The sequence below is a fragment of the Balaenoptera physalus genome, assembly GCF_965194825.1.
Source record: "Balaenoptera physalus genome assembly, chromosome: 16".
Classification (NCBI taxonomy): Eukaryota; Metazoa; Chordata; class Mammalia; order Artiodactyla; family Balaenopteridae; genus Balaenoptera; species Balaenoptera physalus.
This window is the reverse complement of record NC_138898.1, coordinates 28,625,673-28,648,590: the sequence shown is the minus strand read 5'-3', so window position 1 is coordinate 28,648,590 and position 22,918 is coordinate 28,625,673. Positions and strand designations below refer to the sequence as shown.

General features: G+C 36.5%; 1 protein-coding gene across 10 annotated transcripts in view; it reads right to left on the bottom strand.

The window, feature by feature from the left end:
• RAD21L1 (RAD21 cohesin complex component like 1) overlaps positions 1 to 22,259 on the bottom strand; it is a 31,129-nt gene extending 8,870 nt beyond the window's left edge. The window contains exons 1-13 of one of the 10 annotated variants that reach the window (XM_082428510.1): positions 22,149 to 22,259; positions 20,171 to 20,346; positions 18,850 to 18,979; positions 17,180 to 17,273; positions 15,375 to 15,481; positions 10,992 to 11,162; positions 9,976 to 10,068; positions 8,576 to 8,686; positions 7,022 to 7,248; positions 6,691 to 6,790; positions 5,724 to 5,848; positions 3,631 to 3,726; positions 1,227 to 1,304 (exon numbers count right to left, since the gene is read on the bottom strand). In XM_082428510.1, the coding sequence (XP_082284636.1) occupies positions 1,227 to 1,304; positions 3,631 to 3,726; positions 5,724 to 5,848; positions 6,691 to 6,790; positions 7,022 to 7,248; positions 8,576 to 8,686; positions 9,976 to 10,068; positions 10,992 to 11,162; positions 15,375 to 15,481; positions 17,180 to 17,273; positions 18,850 to 18,979; positions 20,171 to 20,314 (1,476 nt within the window). In that variant the 5' untranslated portion in view covers positions 20,315 to 20,346; positions 22,149 to 22,259. Of the gene's footprint in view, positions 1 to 1,211; positions 5,849 to 6,690; positions 6,791 to 7,021; positions 7,249 to 8,575; positions 8,687 to 9,975; positions 10,069 to 10,991; positions 11,163 to 13,047; positions 15,203 to 15,374; positions 15,482 to 17,179; positions 17,274 to 18,849; positions 18,980 to 20,170; positions 22,087 to 22,148 lie in introns of those variants that run through there. The other 9 variants (XM_082428513.1, XM_082428514.1, XM_082428516.1 and 6 more) reach the window with 9 other exon arrangements.
• Between the last annotated feature and the right edge of the window lie 659 nt (positions 22,260 to 22,918).

Below are 22,918 nucleotides of genomic sequence, written 5' to 3'. Positions count from 1 at the left end.
AGTTTTGAAAAAGAATTAAGGATGGGTATATAGATACTAAGCAAATGGGAAAAATGAGGTCATGTTTAACGCCAAAATAAAAAACCCATAAAGTTGACAAGAAATGTAATTATGCTTATGAAGCCTCAATTTAAACTAATTTTTACATAGTGGTGGCAACTGATGGTTGTCCCTTAATATCCATTCTCTTCTTCCTCCATAGTAGTAGAATTATTAGCTGGTCCCATGGTTGCCAGATAAGGACTACATTTCCCAGCTAGATGTGGCAAGGTGATTAAGTGCTAGTCAGTTAAATGTGAAAAGTGATACATACAATTTCTGGGATGTACCCTTAAAGGAAACTTTGCTGCTGATTGGAATGCAGACATGGTGGATAGTTAGCCATTTTGGATCCCAAGAATAAAGAAAATGAGATAAAGGGAACCTGGGCCTCTGACAACTTTGTGAACATAGCTGCCATACCAGATAGTACTCTACCTGACAGAGAAATAAACTTCTATCTTTTTAAGCCACTGACGTTTTGGCTCTCTGTCACAATCAAACCTGCATCATGACTATTCTAATTATAACACTGTAAGCACTGAATACTGTGCTGAAAATAGACTGGGGTGGGGGAGATATAACTAAGCTAAATTTTCATTTTCTTCTGAAAGAAGTCAACAGATAAAATATAAAGCTGAAATATTAGGAAAGAGCAGTAAGAACATGTAATTAGAAGTATAGATTTAAATACTAAAAGAAACAGTTTATATAGTTTCCTCTGGTAAGCAGAATTTAGGAATAAGGAGGGGTGAGACAAAAGACTTGTGTGTTTCCCTTTCAGCCTTAAGCATAGTACTACTGAACTTTCAAAATTATATACATGTATTATTTTGATAAAAATATAAGTTAAATTTTAAAATTATCTGTTTCATTCTTAAACTGTTATAAATTTAGTTTCACATTGAGAATTAGTTGACAGACTGCTAAACACAAGAATGGGACATAGAATAGATGTCTAGGGACATGAAAATGGGTAAGAATTGATTAGAACATGTAGGCACTAAAAACAAACTCACATTTAGCCTCAGGTATACAGCTTAAAAATCATTTCACTCTAGTGTAATTTGGCCTCAACAAAAACACAATGAAAATTGTTTTATTTTTATTAATATTTAGAAGGTTGAACTCAACATTTTACTTATTTTTAAAAGTAAAAATAGGGTTGACAAACCCTACTGTCTTACCCGCAAGCTATTTAACATCTGACGTATTCTTCGATTCCATCTCTCTGCCTCAATATTTTGTTCATTCCCCAATGACTCCTGTTTGAATAATTGATATAATATTTCATTTAACCAAATTTTACTGAATGTTTACTATTTGCCAACCATAGTGTTAGCTGCCGCAAGAAACACAACTGTAACACTGGGTCCTGCCAAATAAGGAGCTTATAGTCTGATAATTGAGAGAATAAGACTAACATACAAGTATAGCTCAGTCTTTACAGGATTATATCTATACTCCCAGGCTATCTTCTGACAAGGGGTTCCAGAGTTTGAGATTCTGCCATCTCTATTGGTGATGCATCCCAGGCATTGTGCACTTACTTTTAAAAGTAAAGATGACCACTTTTGGCTAGGACTGTCCCAGCTCTGGTCAATCTGAACTCAGATGACGGGAGTAAACAAAAAGCTATAGAAGAACTACCTCGTAAAGGCCTTCATATGAATTTATCTGGTGATATAAAAGCTGTAACAATAACTGATGTTTAGTAGGTTGTGTACAATTGGGTTAGGAATCTTATAAATTTCAAGGGTGCCTTGTCCGAAAAAGATCAACCCACGGCCTTTCATGTTATTTGAATAGATTCAATCTTTTTAGTTTTTAGCCACTTTCAGAAACACCTTAATATTTAAAAATTGTAGAGTTGAAATCCCTTCACAGGAACTCATTCTAAGCCCTTACCAACTAACACCTTATAAGCTGAGAACAGAATTGGGCATAGGAAAGGTGCTGATGAGTCTGATAAAAAAGCAAGCCTACAAAGGGTTGGGGGAGGCAAGTGGCAGTGGCACAGATCTGACCTACTTTATAATTTTCCCAACGCTATCTCTGACCATGAAACCTAACAGCTTCTGTGTCACCCTTATCACAGCTCCACTGTTTGTCAAGCTTTTGTGTATACCTCTGGAGCCCAGACACTTCTTAAAATTGCATTCAATTTCATGGACTCCAAGATGATTTCAGAAAGCTTCAGAATATCCTGTATGATATTTTAAATCTTTTGAGGCTAAGGGGACTGCCAAGTCCCCATTCCTGCTAGCTGTACTGGCTTCCTGGTTCTGCCTATACAGCATCCTTTCTTACATTCCAAAGATACTGATCTGAAAATATGGTCAATTTTATTCTGAAGAGTTTTCTAAATTCCTCCAGGTAAAATTTATGTTTATTCCTTTCTGGTTTATTCTGGGGTAAACTAGTTCACCCAATTACTAACGTTTATTTTATTGTTAAATATGCAAATGTATTTTTCGAATGTAAAAAGCAATGGCCCAACCCTTTGTTAAAGATCCATGAGACTGCAGCTTCACCTATATTGCACAACTAAACCAATCAGGAAAAGGCTCAGAAAAAAATAGTCTGTGCATTTTGCTGAAGCCTATCCACTTGATCTATCTGGACACCCTACAGCTGAGTCCATTGTATGGAAAGCCCCGTGGATTATTAAAACAGCTGAACTTGTGCTGTGTTGTGGTTTTCTTGACCATGTATGAAAATAACCTGTGTCTAGAAGCAAAGAGAAAGGCGAAAGTGACTCAACTCTCTTCTGGCTCAGCTGTTTGGATGTTTCAGGTAAAAATTTCATGTATTTATTCTGTCCTAGATTATCCAGAGAAGTCAGTCATATGAAAAAAAAATTTAATAGTCTTGGAACTCATTGTAAAGATAATTTATTTTAAAACAAACTAACATTAGGCATTAGTAGGTGTTTTGATATTATTTAACTAAGAAACTTTTGTTAAAATTCATTACAATCTTAAAAATGCCTTCAGCACTATGGGACAAGGACTAGAGAAATAAGACAGTAATCTATATGGAGTCAGGTGAGTCACATGTTAGCTCTGGCTTTGCTACTGACTTGTGGTCCTCCGTGCAGACCATTCCCTTTTTCTGATCTCTAGAAGTCTTGAGTCAGACCTTGGTCTTATCAGCCAAGGTCTTGGTATAGACCGTGAGTCATTGTTTTGGGAAATAATGCCCATACATTTTTCTTTAAATAAAATGAAATTTCAAATGCCCTAGGACATAGCCATAATATAACTCTGCTTCTTTAGAGATGTTATAAGAATAACTTAAAACAGTGATTCTCAACATTTTAAACCCATGACTACCTTTGATAAGCAAAAAAATCCCATACATTTCTTTAAAATTATTTAAAGTTTCAAAATAAATTAAAGAATAAAAGATCAAAGCAATTCTGAATATGTTTTATCAAGCTACTCATACACATCTTTGTTAAGATCACAAATTTAAATTGTAATTTTAGAGAGTAACATGACAGCTAAAAACAATTTTTAGGTAAATAAGGTGTTAACTATTTAGGAACAAAGTTTTAAATAACATTCTCAAGACTATACATCTATTTACCAATTCAATTGGACAATTTTCAATTTCTTGTGCTAAGATGGCATTCATTAAAGATGATTCCTCAGCAGCTGAAGACACCATTTCAGCAATATCCTGCTAAATCAAATTAGGGAAATATAGGTAAGTTATCACAGTAGTAGTAGTCATCACAGGAACAATCTCATTTTGTTAAATGCTTTAATCACATGGATGCTCATTTCTAAAACTAATTTAAAATACTACCTGCATTCTCAAAATATTATTTCTGAAATATCCCAAATAGGCAATACCTGACTTAAATACTCCTGTTTTCTTTATGCCTCCCACAATGAAGAACTTGCATGTTCTGCCCTCCTTGCTACCTATCTTTTCCCTTCCTATTTCCCTCAACACTACAGATGTCATATCAAAAGTCTCTGCTGCTGCACGGCTGAGACCACTTTCTTTGAAGCAGTTTGTCTTTGCCCCAGTCCCCTACCTCTATTCTCATGCCAGAACCAGGTGGCAGAGGAAGAAGACCTGTAAGCAGAGGGAACGAGAATGGGGGAAGGGATATTAATATCCCTTCCTAGGGCCATGACAGGATTCTTGCCACTGCTGCTGGAGCTGCCACTAGCAAGAGGGAAGAAAAACTGTGTCCTCTGGAAGGGGACCGAAGACATAAAGGAAGATGGAAAAAGAGAAATTCTCCATTCACCAACACCCTCCTTTCTCATTGCTATGGAAGCTGTTGGCCCCTTTTTCATCTTCAGCCTGTCTCCAAGCTTCATTCCCCAGCTGTTATCTGTGATTGTGATTAAGTTAGAAGCTTCCCACAACATAGCTTATTTGATTTTTCATTTTAGCTTTTAAAAATTTTCATGAGTATGAGGTTGCATTTTATTCTTTAATATACATGTTTGTGGAGCCCTATCATGTTTTTTCCCTTTTAATTTCTATGAATATTCTACATTTTAGATACTCTCAATTGTGCAGTTATTTTACAAAAAATTGTTTGAATTTTTGAAAGATTTGAAAATGATTATCAGAATCAATATTTTTCTGTCCATTTAAATTGACTGTGCTTCCATTCCTGACTATTTCGTATCTGTTCACCATTTTTGGAAGCAGAATAAGAATGGAATTGAAGGTTAAAGCATAAGTATAGGGTAAAGGAGTAAAAGGTTCAAAAGAAGTAGTGCAACAATCTTTCCTTCACTCCAAGCACCAAAATTTTGTCACTATGTTAAAAAATAATAAACTAAACAAGCTTGCCTAATCATAATTTCAGTAGGTGCATTCTAAGAAATGTCTGAATCCAAATAAGGAAGAGAGTAGTACTGGCAACCCAGTATCTCAATATCCAGTATATGATCAAATTAAAACACATTCTGTTTTAATGTATTATGAAATTGTCTTTCCTTCCAAGGGCATTCAGTTTCACTGTGGATTGACTCTCAATTCCCTGAGTGGTTATCAAAATACAGTGATGATGGAACAAACCAGAAAAGCACTGGTTTATTTTTATCTGGTGTGGTATAATATTTACACTTGTACAGTCAATAAAGTGACATTGGGAGAATATTTTACAGCACACTGTTTCCAACTATATTTTTTAAATAACTATGTTTTTCAATAAAAATTATGTCTTTAAGTAAAAATTTTAAAAAAATTTTTTGGTCATAGATCTTTAGTCTTTCAGATTCAAGGCTAAGATAATTGGTGGGTCTAACACATATTATTCTTAGAGTTGGGAAGGGTGAACTTATGATCAGAAGCAAAACATAGGTGTATTTTCTAGAGTCCTAAAGGATTCCACAACATATTGAATGTGAGACCTCAGCATATAACCAGATTCAGGTATAATCATTTATTCAGTGTACCATGCAAAATACTATTTCAGTATGAAACTACTTATCTTGTGATTTACTATCCTAAACTTCTAGAAAATACTGTTCTGCAGATGGAAATTATGTTTTACCCTGTCGTACTGCTACATACTAAAGAAGTTACAGAATAACATAAGATGAAATATAAACTATAAATATAAGACGATATACCAGAGTCTCAATGTTCCTTCACTGTATGTGTCAGGAAGATAATAATATTTTTATTACTCTCTTTGGTTAACTTACATCAGAGTTAATATTTTTATTGGTATCCTCACGATAGCTACACTTAGATCCATCAGTCGCTTCCTTCCAAGTTTTGGATTGACTTAACTCTTGCAGGGAATTTGGCTCTTCCATCATGGAGGTCTCTGAATTATTAAGGAAGTAAAAAAGATTTCATTAAAATATCTTTCAAACTTAAAATTGGGATATGGTTGTTACAAAAGAAAACTTCTGACAGACAACTTAGAATCCAAGAATTTAAGGGTGCACAAACTTTCTTATAGCACCCCAAGTCTCACATATTTATCTTCCATTTTCCCTCATCTGCCTCTTTATCACCTCTACTTCCCATGTTCCACCACCTATCTCCTCCACACTCGTTCCCACACATTGAACTCACAAGACAACATGGATATACCAAGCCCATCTTAATATATTGTTCAGCAGATTTTAATGCCTTCAGTAAGCAGAGGTTCACTCACCACATAAGTTGGCTTTATTATTCCTTTATAATAGTCACAATAATAATTCATTATTAATATTATTAAAATTTCATGTATCCTCTAGGTGGATAGATATATCTATATCTCAGGTTAACTGTATTGTTTAAATGCTATTCTTATCACTAAGTGATTTTTCATGTTAGTTGTCTTAAAGTGAAACATTATCCTACGAGATATAAAAATTTTCTTTGTTGAAGGCTTGTGAGTACTGCCTTTGGGTGTGGGGGAGGTGGGAAAGAGTGAGATTAAGAATAGTTCACATAGTATATATACTTCATCTTTTTAAGGTAGTTTGTTGGACAAAAATTAATCCACATAGAAGAATGCAATGCTGATCTAATAATTTCTTTTAAGTTCAAGTACTCTTCTAAGAGCATTTATACTTGGGAATATGGAATTGGATCCCATCTTAATTTTGAAATGTAAAATCAAATTTTTGTTTCTACAACATTCCCCTAAACACCAACAGAATTAGGATGTCTCACCTACTATGTTTTTGCTTCCCATTTCTTCCCTTACTGACTCCTTCTGCATCAATTTTCTTCCAAGTTTAAAGCCAGAGGACACAAAGCATTTTGTAAACAACTGTAAAAATATACATTTTTGTTTCTCACTTTTGTACAAGTAAAGCAATTCAACAAAATACAAGCGTATATGCTAAAAAGTTAAAACTATTATTCATGCACACACATCCAGCAAATTAATTCAAAAGGGGGTATTTTTTCACAAGTTTAAATTCCATTGTATCTATGAATATAAATATGTATTTATTTATCACCAAACATTGCACCCATGTAAAAGAATGGAAACTATTACCATTTTCAGTTCAGCATGAGTCAGATCCTGGGCAGCAGTTGACAGAAGTGTGTCTGCCCCTCCCCTCTGCTTCCACATCATCAACCTTTGGGTAGGAGGTGCAAGTTCCAAAACCATGAGTGTGTCCGTAAAGGAAGTAAGCTGTCTATGCATAATTTTGCTACTGATCTCCTTGACTGGATCTATGAGCAATTTCCTCTTTTTGCCTTTTCTTTTCTCGGCAATGTCTAAATATAATAAATACATACAAATGTGATAGGTTGTACAACTTTGTATAATGATATTCTAGGCACTGCATATCTAAGAAATGTCTACCACAATACAACCTACAGAGTTGACTTGGGAAGAAAATCCCCTTCTCTCTACTGAAAATTATGTTTTATATGGTTTTTGCACAGCTAGTGTGTCTCAGCAGCCAAGGGTTAACACATTTTGTAAAGTGCTTAGGAGGCAGGCACCCTGTTGATCTACTAAGTGGACAACTGAGAAATGTGGAGCAGAGTATATTGAGAGGGAAGTCACTCAGTTCTGAAGTTCCTTAAAATATCTACCTAACAGGATAACTTTTAAAAACATTTATTTGTATTTGTACAGTGTATTTTTCCCTCCCCCATTGAAATTCATATACAAATTCCAAGTAGGTAGTTAGGGCCATGGGATTTTGCTCCTTTAACTAATTTGGCCAGGTAGAAAGTAGAAGTCAAGCTTTTCCTTAGTAAAGATGCAAAAGGGGAGTGGGGGGGCAGTTACATTTTCTGGAATGGGTGGAGATCTGAGATCAGATGGAGCCAAAGGAACTTGCTTGCTGATGTGCCTCAGTAAAATCTTGGGAATATAACAAGATTCCAAAGGGGCTGGCTGTGTGATGACTCCAGAGGTTATGTAGGCTGGGACACTGGGTATCACAAGGTGGTGTGGCTGATGACCAGAGGTTCCCTTCCACCTGCTGTACCCCTCCCCCAAACTTTGATACTATACATGGCTCAGGGCAGATAGGGGAGGTTTGCAGATTGAATTTCTTGCCAACCAAGTGGGATAGAGGCTCAGAGTTGAATTTCGTAAAGAAAAAGTTGAATGCTTTATTCTTTGCATGCCTGAGTTTATAAACTGAAATATCAATTATACTACTTAAAACTAGGATATTCTTAAAAGATCTAGTTATATATTAGATTCATATTCAGTGCCTCTATTCCGATCCTTTTACTCTGTCTTATTGTATATTGCATGCTTATTTATCTCCTGATCAGACTGTAAGCTTCTTAAAAGCAGGAACTATGTCTTCATTTCTGTGCCCAGAATAATGGCTTGATAACTATTGGAACTGAACTCTGTTTTACATTTTCCAATTTCCCAAGCTGGATAGATGGTTTGACCAGGACTGAATATAATGAAAGGACCATCCCAAATTTCCTTCACACTTTTCCTTTATTGTACTATAAATGTTATTACTAGATTGACTACCTCCTATAATATTTTAAGAATTATTAAAATATCTCAGGGTAAATAAGGTAGTAGTGCATCAAAACTAAAAATAAAAACATGAATGACTCTGACCTGAAGTATCAATTGGGTCAAGGGTAAATCCTTCCTCTTCATTTGATAATGTGGTTTCATCCATTTTTTCATTTTCAGGTGGACATACACACTCTGGATTATCTGGTTCTACTAATCAACGTTGCCATAAAAGGATTTATTAAGAAAAATAATGGTTATGTTGCAAACTAGAGGACTGTATGAGAATTAAAGTGAAAGACAAACTAACTGTAGATTTATATTGCTAACTGGAGCCACATCTGAATTCTTAGAATCATGTATTTAATAGAGTTGAAGAGATTCAGAGATTATACAGTCTGGGGCCCGCAGTGTTCAGGTGAGTCAAGTAGTATCACCCTCTTTTGCACCTGTCACGTCTAAGGCTGGGCTACAGTCACATCAGAAGTGAAAACAGAGGTAGGAACCACAATAAATGATTGACATAAATTTGACAATATGTCTGCTAAAAAATTTATGTTCTGGGGCTTCCCTGGTGGCGCAGTGGTTGAGAATCTGCCTGCCAATGCAGGGGACACGGGTTCGAGCCCTGGTCTGGGAAGATCCCACATGCCACGGAGCAGCTGGGCCCGTGAGCCACAATTACTGAGCCTGCGCGTCTGGAGCCTGTGCTCCGCAACAAGAGAGGCCGCGATGGTGAGAGGCCCGCGCACCGCGATGAAGAGTGGTCCCCACTTGCCGCAACTAGAGAAAGCCCTCGCACAGAAACGAAGACTCAACACAGTCATAAATAAATAAATAAAAGAACGTGAATTTCTTTAAAAAAAAAAAAAATTTATGTTCTGTTCATGATTAGCTGACCCATAAAGAACCACACATAACTAAATTTTTATTGCCTCTTTTTACATTTAAAATTTCTACTACTGTGTTAGAAAGCAAACGTAACATCAAAAAGAGTGAAAAATCAAAATGGGGCTAATCATTCTTTTAATTCTTAAGAAAAATCAGACTACAAGACTTCAAATCATCTGAGGTACTTTCACATCAATTTCAAGTAGAAAATATCCCCAAATTTGTAATTTATATCAAATTATATATAGATTGTCAAGCTATATTAATATTAATGTGATATTAATAATTAATAACTATGTTAATGTCAAACATTAATGATGTTTTACTATGTAACATATATTATTTTAATGATTCAAAAGCAGGGTATTTTGGCAGAGTATTTAAATGTGCTCTCATAACAAATAAACCTAATCCCGATTAAATACCCATCATTGTACTTTTCCCAGAATTTAGTTTTCTATTCTATATTATCTAAAGTCAGACTAAGAGTTTGAGGGACAACACTCTTTATTATCTTTCACTATACTATACTGCTACTTAAACCCATAAGTTTTAAGGCTTAATTTGAATATTAGTATCTGTTCACATTCTACACAAAAGAAACAACATACCCACTATAGTATCGGGAGGCTCAGGAAGCACGGAAATTTCTCTATTTAAATGCATGTCTTCTAACAGGATATTCTGATCTTGCAATAGATTGTCTTGAAAACACAATAAACACTTTGGTTATACAGAGTTGAATCTGTCATTTGTTCACTAAACACTTGACAGTATTGCATGCAAGGAGTTGTGATGGGATAAAAAAATGAGTGAACCCTACTTAACTAGATTTAACTGGTTATATAGACTACCATATTTCATGCAGTATGACATAGAATTTTATATATTTAATTTCCTTTCCTTTATTAAAAGTCTATTTTTAAACGTTTATTTCAGGAAATATTTACTAAACTACCAAGATAGTAGCCTTGTTACAAAGCCATGTTTAGATTTCAAATTAAGAAGTAAAAGTTTTCAAACTCCTTTGGTAGAGATCTAAGGTAGAGCCACTATTTTTCGTAGTTTTCAAATTTCAAAAAGTTTGCCATAACCAGCCTTTTACTGTAAACTAGAGAATTAAAAAAAAAAGATTTGATATATAATGGTCAGTATCTTTAAAATTAAGTGGATTTCGATTTCCCAGTTTTCTCTATCCTATTTCTATGATGACTTTATAATAATATCATAATATAAATATAAAATAATAATATAAAATGCTGGACAGACCCTTTAGAATAGCTGTCCCACAATTTCTGCTAAAGAAAACAATGTTTTCTAGTATACAATCTAGTATATTTTGTGAGGAATATATTTACCTCACTTCTTCCACTCTAAAGACTAGAAATTTGTAAAAATAAAAACAAGAACCTATATGATCAATGTATTTAAACAGATAGCTATTTACTTGGAACTAGCCTAAAATTTTAAATATACCATAGATTCTGAAAACTTGTGTAAAACAATGTGTTGACCTATATGACACAGAAGCATATCTGAAATTTTAGTTTGATGGAATAAAACTTCCAGTATGTTATGTAATTTGACTGAAACAAATATCCAATTTCTATATGACCAGATAGCATACCAATCATTTCTCCTGCAGCCCCTTCATCTCCAAATCCATCTCCACTGTCATAGAACAGAAATATTTCTCCATTGAGGCTTCCAAAACTTTGTTCAACTAAAGGACCGCTGGCATTTAGCAATATGTTGTCATCAAAGAAGCTATGTCTTCTGAGAATTTCAGGTTCCTCCTCTAAATAAATACATATAATTAATATTGAGTTAGTCATAGAAACACAGAATTTTAGGGTTAGAAGCTAGAATTTAGATATCATTTTGAATAGCTCCTTTCATTTTACAGATGAGAAAAATGAGAGCTAAAAATTTATTTGAATTATTCAAAGAAGACATACAGATGGCCAGTAGGCATATGAAAAGATGCTTAACGTCACTAATTATTAGATAAATGCAAATCAAAATTACAATGAGGTACCACCTCACACTGGTCAGAATGGCCATCATTAACAAGTCTACGAATAATAAATGCTGGAGAGAGTGTGGAGAAAAGGGAACCCTCTTGCACTGTTGGTGGGAATGTAAGCTGGTGCAGCCACTATGGAAAACAGTATGGAGGTTCCTCAGAAAACTAAAAATAGAATTACCATATGATCCAGCAATCCCACTCCTGGGCATATAACTGGACAAAACTATAATTCAAAAAGATACATGCACCCCTATGTTCATAGCAGCACTATTCACAATAGCCAAAACATGGAAACAACCTAAATGGCCATCAACAGATGAATAAAGAAGATGTAGTATATATATATATACAATGGAATACTACTCAGCCATAAAAAAGAACAAAATAATGCCATTTGCAGCAACATGGATAGACCTAGAGATTATCATACTATGTGAAGTAAGTCAGAGAGAAAACAACAAATACTATATGATATCACTTATATGTGGAACCTAAATTATGGCACAAATGAACCTATCTACAAAGCAGAAACAGACTCAGAGACATAGAGATCAGACTTGTGGTTGTCAAGGGGGAGCGGAGGAGGGAGACGGATGGACTGGAAATTTGGGGTTGGGAGATAAACAACAAGGTCCTACTGGATAGCACAGGAAACTATATCCAATCTCCTGGGATAAACCATAATGGAAAAGAATATTAAAAAAAGAATGTATATATGTGTAAAACTGAGTCACTTTGCTGTACAGTAGAGATCAGCACAACATGGTAAATTAACTATACTTAAATTAAAAAAAGAAAAAAGAAAAAAATTATTTGAATTATTCAAGTCATTCTGCTAATCAGTGGAGACTGGATTTCTAGTCTAACGCTTTTTCCAATACAATAAGCAAAAATTGCAAAAAAATGTCAGGATAGAGTTTTTAGTGGTGGTACAGTTTAATACTTCCCAGAAGGTTATTATTGACAGTGGAATGATTTCTTCTACCTTAGGTGGGTCATATGCCACTTGATCGAGTATTATTTCATATTATTTCATGGACAGTTGCTTGAGTTGTTTGTCCATAAGGAGGGATTGGAAAATAAGGAGTATGTCTGCCTTCTAAGTAATGGAAAGGTAGGTAAAATATTAAAGAATGGGCTTATTACATTTGTTCAATAAATATTTATTGAATGACTAGGTATTAGGCAATATGCTAGGGGTTGGATACAGCAATAAAAAAGATAAAACCTGGTTAGCTAACATAAACTGAGTGGTTACTATGTGCATTGTATTATGTAGTAGAGGATACTATTATAATCCTCATCGTACAGACAAGGAAACATCCACAGAAAGGTTTCGTAACTTGCACACAGTCACACCCTAATAAATGATAGAGTCGGGATCTGAAGGCAGCAAAGATAGTCTTAGTAACGGTGTTAGAATTCTGGCAAAATGGAGACTAATGAGAGAAGACTCCTAAGACACTGACAGCAGCAGATAAAATGAACTCCCTGCTTCAAACTGACCTGCTTCCAGACTGGCTGTCAGTACATGCATATTCTTTCCCTTCCTTGGGTTTGAATCTTTGGGTCCAGAAGTCTGAAACCCCAGAGGTCAGAGTCTAGAAGTCTGAAATCCCAGAGGTCAGAGGTTGGTCCTCTCCTTCCTCTAGCAACCCACGTCACTGCTAGTCAGTAAAGAAACTCATGAAGTATCGCTCACTGGAAATTTTTCTACAGGCCTACATCTTCTAGAAAGAAAGAGCTAAAAAAGGCAACCTTCATTGTATTGGACTAAAGATATGCTCAGTAGAAAAGATTAACTTCTTCAAAAGAACTAAAAATATTGTTCACATCTTCCAGGTACACCTTGATAGCTTCCAAAAGAAAAATCAGTCTTGGTCAATAAGATAATAACATTTATGAACAGACAGTATATGCTGATCACTGAACATCATGAGAATCTGAGAGTACACCAAAAAATTAAAGAAATAATCTTTGCTTTCACTCTTATACTATAATCCAGAATAGGATGGATTAACATTAAATATTTCTTAGAGGACATTAGGTTTGAACTAGTTTTTGAAGGAGAGAAAATACCTTATTGGTAGAGAGTACTAAAGGAGAGAATAAGGGAAATAACTGTGATGTTGCTAGTAATATCCCGATTTTACATATAAGGCAGTAAGGCTCAGAGAAGCTAGGTGATCTGCCCAATATCACACAGCAAATCAACAGAGGAAGCCCAGATTCAAACCCAGGTCTGTCAGTCTACTCAGGACATGTTCTCCCCACCTTCTTGAATTGTAGTAGACAGAATTGAGAACAACTAAATTGTATTGGTTGACTGGTAAGACATTTGCTTGACTAGAGCAAAAAGTCTATATTAAGGTAAAACAAAGTTAATAAAGATGGTGATAAATTGGTAGAGGGCCTTGAGGAGAGGCAGGAGTATCTATCAGGAAGTTATAGGGACCCAAGGCACTTAAGAAGAGAAATGTGATGTGGAAAAAAAATGGAATTTAAGGATAATTCCTCTTGCAGAGCTGTATAAAATGTGGGGCCTGGAAGAAACTGTGTAGGAGGGTATACAGCACTTCAGCACTTGAGTACTGGTGAACTAAATATATATATATATTTAGTACTGGTGGCTAGGGAAACAGAAAGAATACCTAAGAGACATTTCCAATTTTTTTTTTTAATTAGCACTGGTATGAAGCTTATAGAAAGCATAGTTAAGAGTGATCCTAAAGTTTCAGGGCTGAAGAAGAGCAGTAGCATTTACAGGGAAATGTGTAAAGAGTATCTTGGGCAGTAGGAAATATGATTAACTTTTTACCAATGTGTTACATTTCAAGGTTTGGGGTAACAGCCAGTAAGGGATGCGTGCTACTCAAAGTAGGGTCTGTGGACGGTGTTGGTCCACAACAGAGTAAATACACAAATTAGAGGTAAATGTTTACAAAGTTTTAATATAACGTTGCAGAGTAATTTTATACATGTTGGATCTAATAACAAAAACTTGAGGCTTACATGTTGATTTTTAAGTAAGTCTTTAAATTTTTCTAGTAATTAATTGTTATTATATTCTACAAAAGTATCATTCCATGACAGATAGGAAATTGACAAAAATTATAAAACTGGTCCTTCACCACAGATCATTTGAGAAACACAGCTATAGATCATAGAGTTATGGAAGGAGAGTCAGGATGAGAAGTGGAGGTTACGAGGTAGCTCAAGCATTACTGATGCTTGATCACCCTCCTCCACCTAAGACAAATTTAGGCCAGCCTTCTCCTATGCTCACTGCTTTGGGCACTATAAGAAAGTCAAAGATGAATGTGACACAGATCTTACCCTCATGGAGTTTTCAGAACAATACAGACCAATACAATAAATATCATGATACAAATCAGAGAGTGGTAAACGCCATAAAAAAGAACAAATACTATATAGTTAAATTACACCATATAGCTTTAATTCTAAAATACATTCAACACTTTGTTTCCCAATCAATGTGTATTTAGTGTGTATTTTCTCCTCACTCCCAAGCTATTTTAAAATCTGTTATTGATATCATATTTAGAGGAAATATATTTTGAAGGCTCTGTATGCAGCACATGTGTAAAACCTTGTGTATATGTTAACTACAGCAACTGTTTATTTATATGTCTCTCTCCCAGCCTGAAGCTCCTTGAGAGCAGGAAGTACTTCTTTAAACTTTGTATTGCCCACGCCTGTGATAGCACCTGACATATAGTAGATATTCAATAAACGGTTGTACACTGAGAAGGGAAGCATAGGCTAAGCCTGAGTCTTGGCATTGACACCTATAGTAGAAAAAGGCAGGAATACACTTATTGGGGGGTTACATTTATACATCAAAAAATTCATTCTAAAGATATTTCTACTGGCATAGAAATAGCTTTGGCATTGTTTTAATACAAAAATGCAAATATAATTGATTATGACTTGTAATTTTAATTTCTCAAATATTCTCACCAAAGCTCCCAGCGTGGAAAAGTAGATCATTGTCATAATCTTCTCTAAGTGTGATTTCTTCTGGTTTGCTTTGGTTCTGAGTAAAGTGTTCTGAAACATCAATAGCACTATGGAGAAATATAAGATTGAGGAAAACATGTGAACAGAACACAATGATTTTGCAGTATACTGCAAAACAAACAAACACCCTTAAACAGAAAACATGTTTTATTATAAAAACAAAGGAGAATTTTATTTTCTCAATAGTATTCCTTACAAACACTAGTTCATCATACATATGATATAATGAACTATGATCTCCAGATTGTCAAATCCAATGGGCAATTCTCAGCCCTTATCTTACTTACCATGCCCAACAGCATTTGAAATTGATGTTCACTCCCTTCCTCATGGAACACATTCTCCTCTTGGCCTCTGCAATACTACTGTCTCTTGATTTTCTTCCTACCTCACTGGCTGCTCCTTTTCCATCTCCTTTATTAGTTCTTCCTCATCTCCCAGATTATTAACTATTAGGAATGACCCAACATTCAGTCCTCAGACCTCTCTCTCTCTCAAATCTACACTCATTCCCTCAGGGATTTCTTATGACTCATGGTTGAAGTTCCATCTACATACTCACAACTCTCAAATTTATATCTCCCATCAAACATCTTTCCTGAGTTTCAGACCCAGATATTCAACTACCTACCTACTCCCCTTGGATGTGTAACAGGCATCTCAAAACCTATATCCAAAACCTAATTTACTTCTTTTACCTTGCCCTCTTTAAACTTGCCATGCTCTGGTTATCCTAATCTCATTAAACTGGTAAATTCATTCTCATGCCAAAAATGATATAGTCAACCTTCACTTCTCTCTTTCTCTTCAAACTATATCCAATCCTTAGCAAATTCTGTCAGCTCTGCCTTCAAAATATATCCATAATTTGACTGCTACCACCTTGATAAAATGAAGACTGAGAACTGATCACAGAGATCTCTTGTCTGGACTTCTTACTGCAATAATCTTCTCACAGGGTCTCTGCTTCCTTCCTTTCCCCCTTATAGTATGTAGCCAGAGGAAGCATGTTGAAGTCAAGTCAGATCTAGTCACTTTCCTATTCAAAACCCTCCTGTGCTCCCTATCTGAGTAAAAGAAAAGTCCTCATTATAGCCTATGACACCCTCCATAATCTGCACCCCAGCTACTTCTCTGACCTCATCTCCTACCACTGGGCCCTTCATTTACTCCACTCCAGTCTCACCTGCATCCTTGCTGTTCTTTGAATAGGTCCAACATGCTCTGCCTTAGAGCCTTTCCATTTGCTTTACATGGAACATTCTTCCCCACATTACTGAATGATTTGTTCCTTCATTTCCTTTAGATTTCTGTTTGGACCTGATTAGAAAAGCCTTTCCTGATCTCTCTATTATTTTATTTTCTATTTCTCTTCATAATGCTGATCATCTCCTAGCATACTATATATTTACTTGTTTGTTTATTACCTGTCTCCCCCAACTGAAATATAAGATTCATGCGGCCAGGAGCTATCTCCTCAGTGCCTAGAACAGTGCTTGGCATATGGCAGGCACCCAACAAATATTGAATGAATGAATATACTGTCAATATTGCAAACTATATTCAGCAAATATAATGATGCATTTTTAGTTTTGTACTTCGAAATTTCACACTAAATTTAAGTCTTTGTCAACTGCATGTGTACTTCAGTTGTTAACTATGTTCCATCTGCATTCATGAAATCTGAAAATGTAAAACAACAAAATATCAGGAAAATCAAATTGAAGGAAAATAAAATAATTTACTTCACATTTTGGGGATCAAAATCATGAAATTCTTCTGGCAATGTGATCGCATTGTAAGCTGCTTCGAGATTCTCTTTTGGAAGGTCAACCAGTCCTGAAAAGGATAAAATACCGCATTCAATAAGCCATGATGCTATATAAAATAAACTTCCAACTAAATCTCTACTTTCTCTCACTGGACTAACTGCTTAGTCTCCTAACTGGTTTCCCTGTATCCACTCCTGCTCCTCTTCAGTCTCTTCTCTACAAAACAGCCAGAGTGATATTTTAAACATGAAATTAGATCAGATCACCCCCATACGTAAAATGACTCAGGGACTTCCCTAGTGCCCTTAAATAAAATCCAAATTTCTAATCAGGGCCCTGTATCCCTACAAAACCTGCAGGCATCATCTAACAACACCTTCCCGTACTCACTCTACTCCAACTGTACTGGTCTCTTTGCTCTCTGAATGAGTCAAGCACTTTACCACCTCAAGACCTTTGCTCTTGCAGCTCCCTCTGCCCAGAATGCTATTCCCTCATGGACTTCTTACATGGCTGGATACTTCTCATTCTTCAAGTCTGAGCTTAAATTCTATCCTCTCAGAAAGGCTTTTCCCAATTAGCCTAACTAAAATACACTTCTCTCTTATTTTCTGTAGTAGTACTCTTTTTATATTCCTTCATAGCACAATCTATAATTATTATAATAATTTTTTTAGAAAACCTTTTTCATTATCTGATTTTCTCACCAGGCTCAAAGGGACCTTATTTGTCTTGTTTGTCCTTGTATCCCAGAGCCTAACATAGTGTTTCACACAAAGTATGAGATCAATAAATATTTATGGAATATATAAGTGAAATAATGAACAAATTTATTTCATTGAACCATATTTGATATAATTATAAATCTACTAAGAGATTCTACAGATATTTTAAATAAAGAAAATAAACCCTTGTCAATCCTGATTCACCCATATTAACTGAGGGAACAGTATGTGCAAGGCACTGAGACAAGTACTATAAGAGATTCAGAAAATAAGTATGACAAAGATGTTGCCTTCAAGGAGCTTTCAGACTAGTGTGAGAGGCAAGGTCTGTACCTAGATAAACATAATACAAGGTGGAAAATGACTAAAGTCTTAAAACTAAAATTAAAATTAAATAAAAATTTGAAAGTTTTCTATTTATGACACATGTAAATCTCTAGCACTTTGGAATGCCTAGAGATTTTCTATAATATTTCATAAATAGCATGCTATGGTAATTAGAGTCTTGAGAATTGTGAAAACAATGACAATTATTGATATCTAGGTTTTGTCAATCACACTATTTCTAATTTATCTCATAAAGGCAAAAACAGATATGGCAAACCAAGTGACCCATTAAAACTGAATAACAGTGTTTCTTACACAAGTGTGGTAGCATTAAGTATATTTCTTGTGTAAATATACAGGAACATTCCAAGTTTTTGAAAGCGTAACCTCTTCCTGCAAACACAGGAAAAGAGCAAGGAAAATAATATAATTTGTTCTTAACCATGGAAACTTAGATTCAGTCAGAAGGAAGTTTACATTCACCATACTCACGCTGGAATTACAGAGTGTTGCCAATTAAAAGAGCCCACCCAAAATAAAAATGCAAAAGGGAACAAAGACGAGTGAGACAAATCAATATTGCATGTATACCTGGGCGAAATGTCATCTTCATTTTAAGCAATGCTTCACTGCAATCTGCCAAAAGATATTTTGCCTTCCTATTATAGATTCGAACAACTCCCAAAAGAAGGTGTCCTGAAGTTCGAAGTGCAATTTTCACCTTTCAAAAAATTTTTTAAAGTATTAGAATATTAAAAATTAGATTCATAAACTCTGTTCTTTGAAAATTATAAAATAATAAGAATTTCTTCTCTTTAGAAAGCAGACATTTTGTATTCTTATTTAAGGTGAATCACTTAACTTTTACCTCACCTTGTAAAATGATTAACTTTTTTATTCAGTGAAGATAATCTAATGTGGCATTTAAGTGAAGTATGCTATTATTGGTTTTATGGGAAGTATATAACCTTTGCAGTCGGGCAGACTTGGGGTCAAGCCTTGGCTCAGTTGCTGAGGCTGAGTCATTTAACCTTCCTGAACTTCAATTTATTAATAATGGCTACAAATTTTTATATACTTATTTTGTGCCAGGCATTGTCCTAAGAGCTTTTCATACACTAATTTATTTAATTTTGACAACAACCTCTATTTACAGAAGAAAAAACTGAGACTCAGACATGATAAGCAGCATGCCCAAAGTAACAAAACTATTAAGTGATAGAGGAGGAATTAAATTTAAATTTGACCAGCTCAGAAGTTCATGCTCTTAATTACCACACTTCACTGAGGCTAAAAGAAGCCTATCTCATAGGGTTATTGTGAAGATTAAGTAAACTAATGAACATACATAAAGTCTAGCCCAGTGCCTGACACATGGTAAATTTTCAATTATAATTCATCCTTCTCTCAAGAAGAAAACTACTTAACCTATAAAAATATTAAAATGATATTTTAATGCAAATTCTAATAGCTTGTTATAGTGTTTTATAATGAACATAGTACCTTGCTTATGAAGTGATTTCATATATATTTTGATTTATACTCAATCCTCCTTTCTTTCTTCTCTCCCTATTCATTCACCCATTATTTTTCTAAGAAATACTCATTTGGTACCTACTATGTATACAGTATTTTCTTAGGGAATAAGAAACAATCACAAAATATGTATAAATCATGGCCTTTATCCTTCAGGATCCAATCAATTTATGATAAACATATAAAAGAGTTAATTACCAACAGAAATCAATATACGTTTATGTCCAGACAATAAATGCTATAGGAAATAAAAAAGAGAAGACCATTTAAGAGTAAAGCTTCCTTGGAAATATATTTCATGATATAATGTATTTTAATTCCTTTCCTCTCCATAAGTCATAGCAAATACATACTATAATTTTAATGAATAACATACCTTAGGTGAAAGAATTTTTTCAATGGTTATTTCTAGATTACATTCAAATACATGGGCCTTTGTGAGTTTCTTCTCCCAGTGAGCTGCAAGCCAGATTTTGGCCAATGGCCCTCGCTTACTCATAAGCACATGTGTGTAGAACATGGTGCCTGTATTCCTTAGTAGTATTTAATGAACTAGAGAGAACATTAAAAGACATTTAAATTTTGATACAAAAATCTTTCAGTGCTATTTTACAGCAAGCAAAACCATTTTTCATTAGTTTTATAAAATAGATTATCTTCTAATTCAATGCATTATTCAATTCAAATTATTTTCTTACAAAAAGAAACTTTTATTTAAAATACAAAACTATATTGGGCTTCCCTGGTGGCGCAGTGGTTAAGAATCCGCCTGCCAATGCAGGGAACACGGGTTCAAGCCCTGGTCTGGGAAGATGCCGCGGAGCAACTAAGTCCGTGCGCCACAACTACTGAGCCTGCGCTCTAGAGCCTGTGAGCCACAACTGCTGAGCCCATGTGCCACAACTACTGAAGTCCACGCGCCTAGAGCCCGTGCTCCGCAACGAGAAGCCACCGCAATGAGAAGCCCACGCACCGCAACGAAACGAAGAGTAGCCCTCGCTCGCTGCAACTAGAGAAAGCCCGCACGCAGCAACGAAGACCCAACACAGCCAAAAAATAAATTAATTTAAAAAAAAAAAGAAAAGAAACTATAGGAAAAGAATCAGAGGAAGGGAAGAAAAAAAAAGAATCAAATTTAATGTTTCGAAATAAGAATGGTAAAAGAAAACCTTCGCTTAAAGACAAAATAATTATGCACATTTCCACAAATTGTACTATTCTCAATAACATCATAAGGCTCCAGTATTAGGCAAAGGGATGTCATAACGCTTTGGCTGACTTCTAGAGAAGAATCAAGTCATTATTTACATATAAGTAATCTTAAACTGCCACTAGAGAAGCATTTTTTAACTTCTTTCCTACTTAAAGTTCTGATAAAAGAGAAAACTGAACCAAAGCGAATACAAAAACAAAATCAGCCACGGAATTAAAAACTTAGATGAACTTTGATCAATGCCCATTTCCACCCCAAGAATCAAATCATTGGGCCCAAAATAAAGGTTATGCAATCTACCGAACCACATTCCTCAATGGGACAGCTAGAGATTTTAATGTGTATGGCCTATGCCTGCCTTGGCTCCACTTTCTTCCTTTCTCCTCTGTGTGTTGGGTATTTTGGAATAAATTCCAATTTGTCTTTTTCAATTGCTCCCAGGTGTATGATTACTAGTAAACTTTAAGAAAAAAACAGCCCTGCCATTTAGTATTCCTGAGACGTTGATTTTCCTGAGCACTCTGATTTTCCTGAGACGTTGATTTTCTTACCTCACCCCACAAAAAAATCCCCCACAGAAGCCCCATTGTCCTGTGAGTTATTTCTAGGTTGAATTGACTTCATGCAAAGTAAAGCTAAGGCTAGTACATGGAACTGGGAGCCAGGGAGGAGGCTTAATTCGTGGAGAAGGGTCCCAGTGAGAAGAGTGAGGGCGGTGGGCGAAGGGGAGCAGAGGGCGGGAGGAAGGGGCAGAAAGCGGACCCTGGAGGTGGGGGGCGTCGAGGGGGAGAGAGCCACAGAGGGCGCTCCTTCCAGGGAGAGAGAATGGGGGAGGGGCGAGGAATGGAAGGTGCTGGGGTCGGGGAGCGGGGCAGGGATGTGAGGAGAAGACGGCGAGAGCCAAGGGCTCGGACGCCTAGGGCTCCCTCCACACACGACTCCTCAGACTTGAAGGCCGGGTACTCAGAGAGGGACACCGAGGCTGAGGAGTGACCCCAAGCGCTCGTTTCCTCCCCTCAGGCGGGGTCCCTCAGGGCTCGTGCCGGTGAAGAGCCCGGCGGGGCACGTGTGGGGATGAGGGTGGCCGCGGCCCCCGTGATCCAGCCCGCCTCCAGCCCCCGGGTCCCGCCCGTCGCCCTACTTCCAGCGCCGGGTCTGAAGCGAGGCGCGCCCGAACAGGGGCTGGAGGAAGAGTCGCCAGATCCGCGCGTTGGATCTCAGGCGCTCCGCTCCCTGAACTGCTGGGCTTCTGAGAGTGAGCGGCCGGGTGACGGGCAGGGCGGGGCGGGGCGGGGCGGGGCAGTGGACCGGGGCGGGGCGAGGGGAGGGGCATATGGGGATGGCACGGGGCTATAGGCGGGGCAGTGGGCAGGGAACAGGGCAGGCCTAGGGCGGGGCGGCAGGGTGGGCGGGGCTAAGGGCGGGGCAGGGGCCAGGGACGCGGACGGGGGCGGGGATGGGGGACACTGAGAGCAGTTTCCCGCGTGGTGCTTGCTCGAGGAGCTTACCTGTTCAGCGACACGGTCACTAGTCACTGCAAAACAATTATGAGGGGTGGTAATGTCTGACCCCTCTGCTTGGCCTCTGAACATCACCAGGATGATGTCTCATCTTTTGCACTTAGAGCGAGGAGGTCCCTGGAGAAGTTATTAAATCTCTTTAACCTTAGTTTTTCTCATCTGTAAAATGGAAATGATGATAATAAAAGTACCTGTGCCATAGGGTATTGTAAGAGATGAGTGAGATGAAGCATGTAAAGAGCCTAGCAATAATAAATGCTCAATAAATATTACCTATCATTATTGTTGTTGTTAAAAAGATCATTCACGTTGACCAGCACTTCAGGGACAGCAAACATTTTCCTGCCTGGAATATCACAGCTTTCAATAGCTAAAGCCAACTGCTACAACA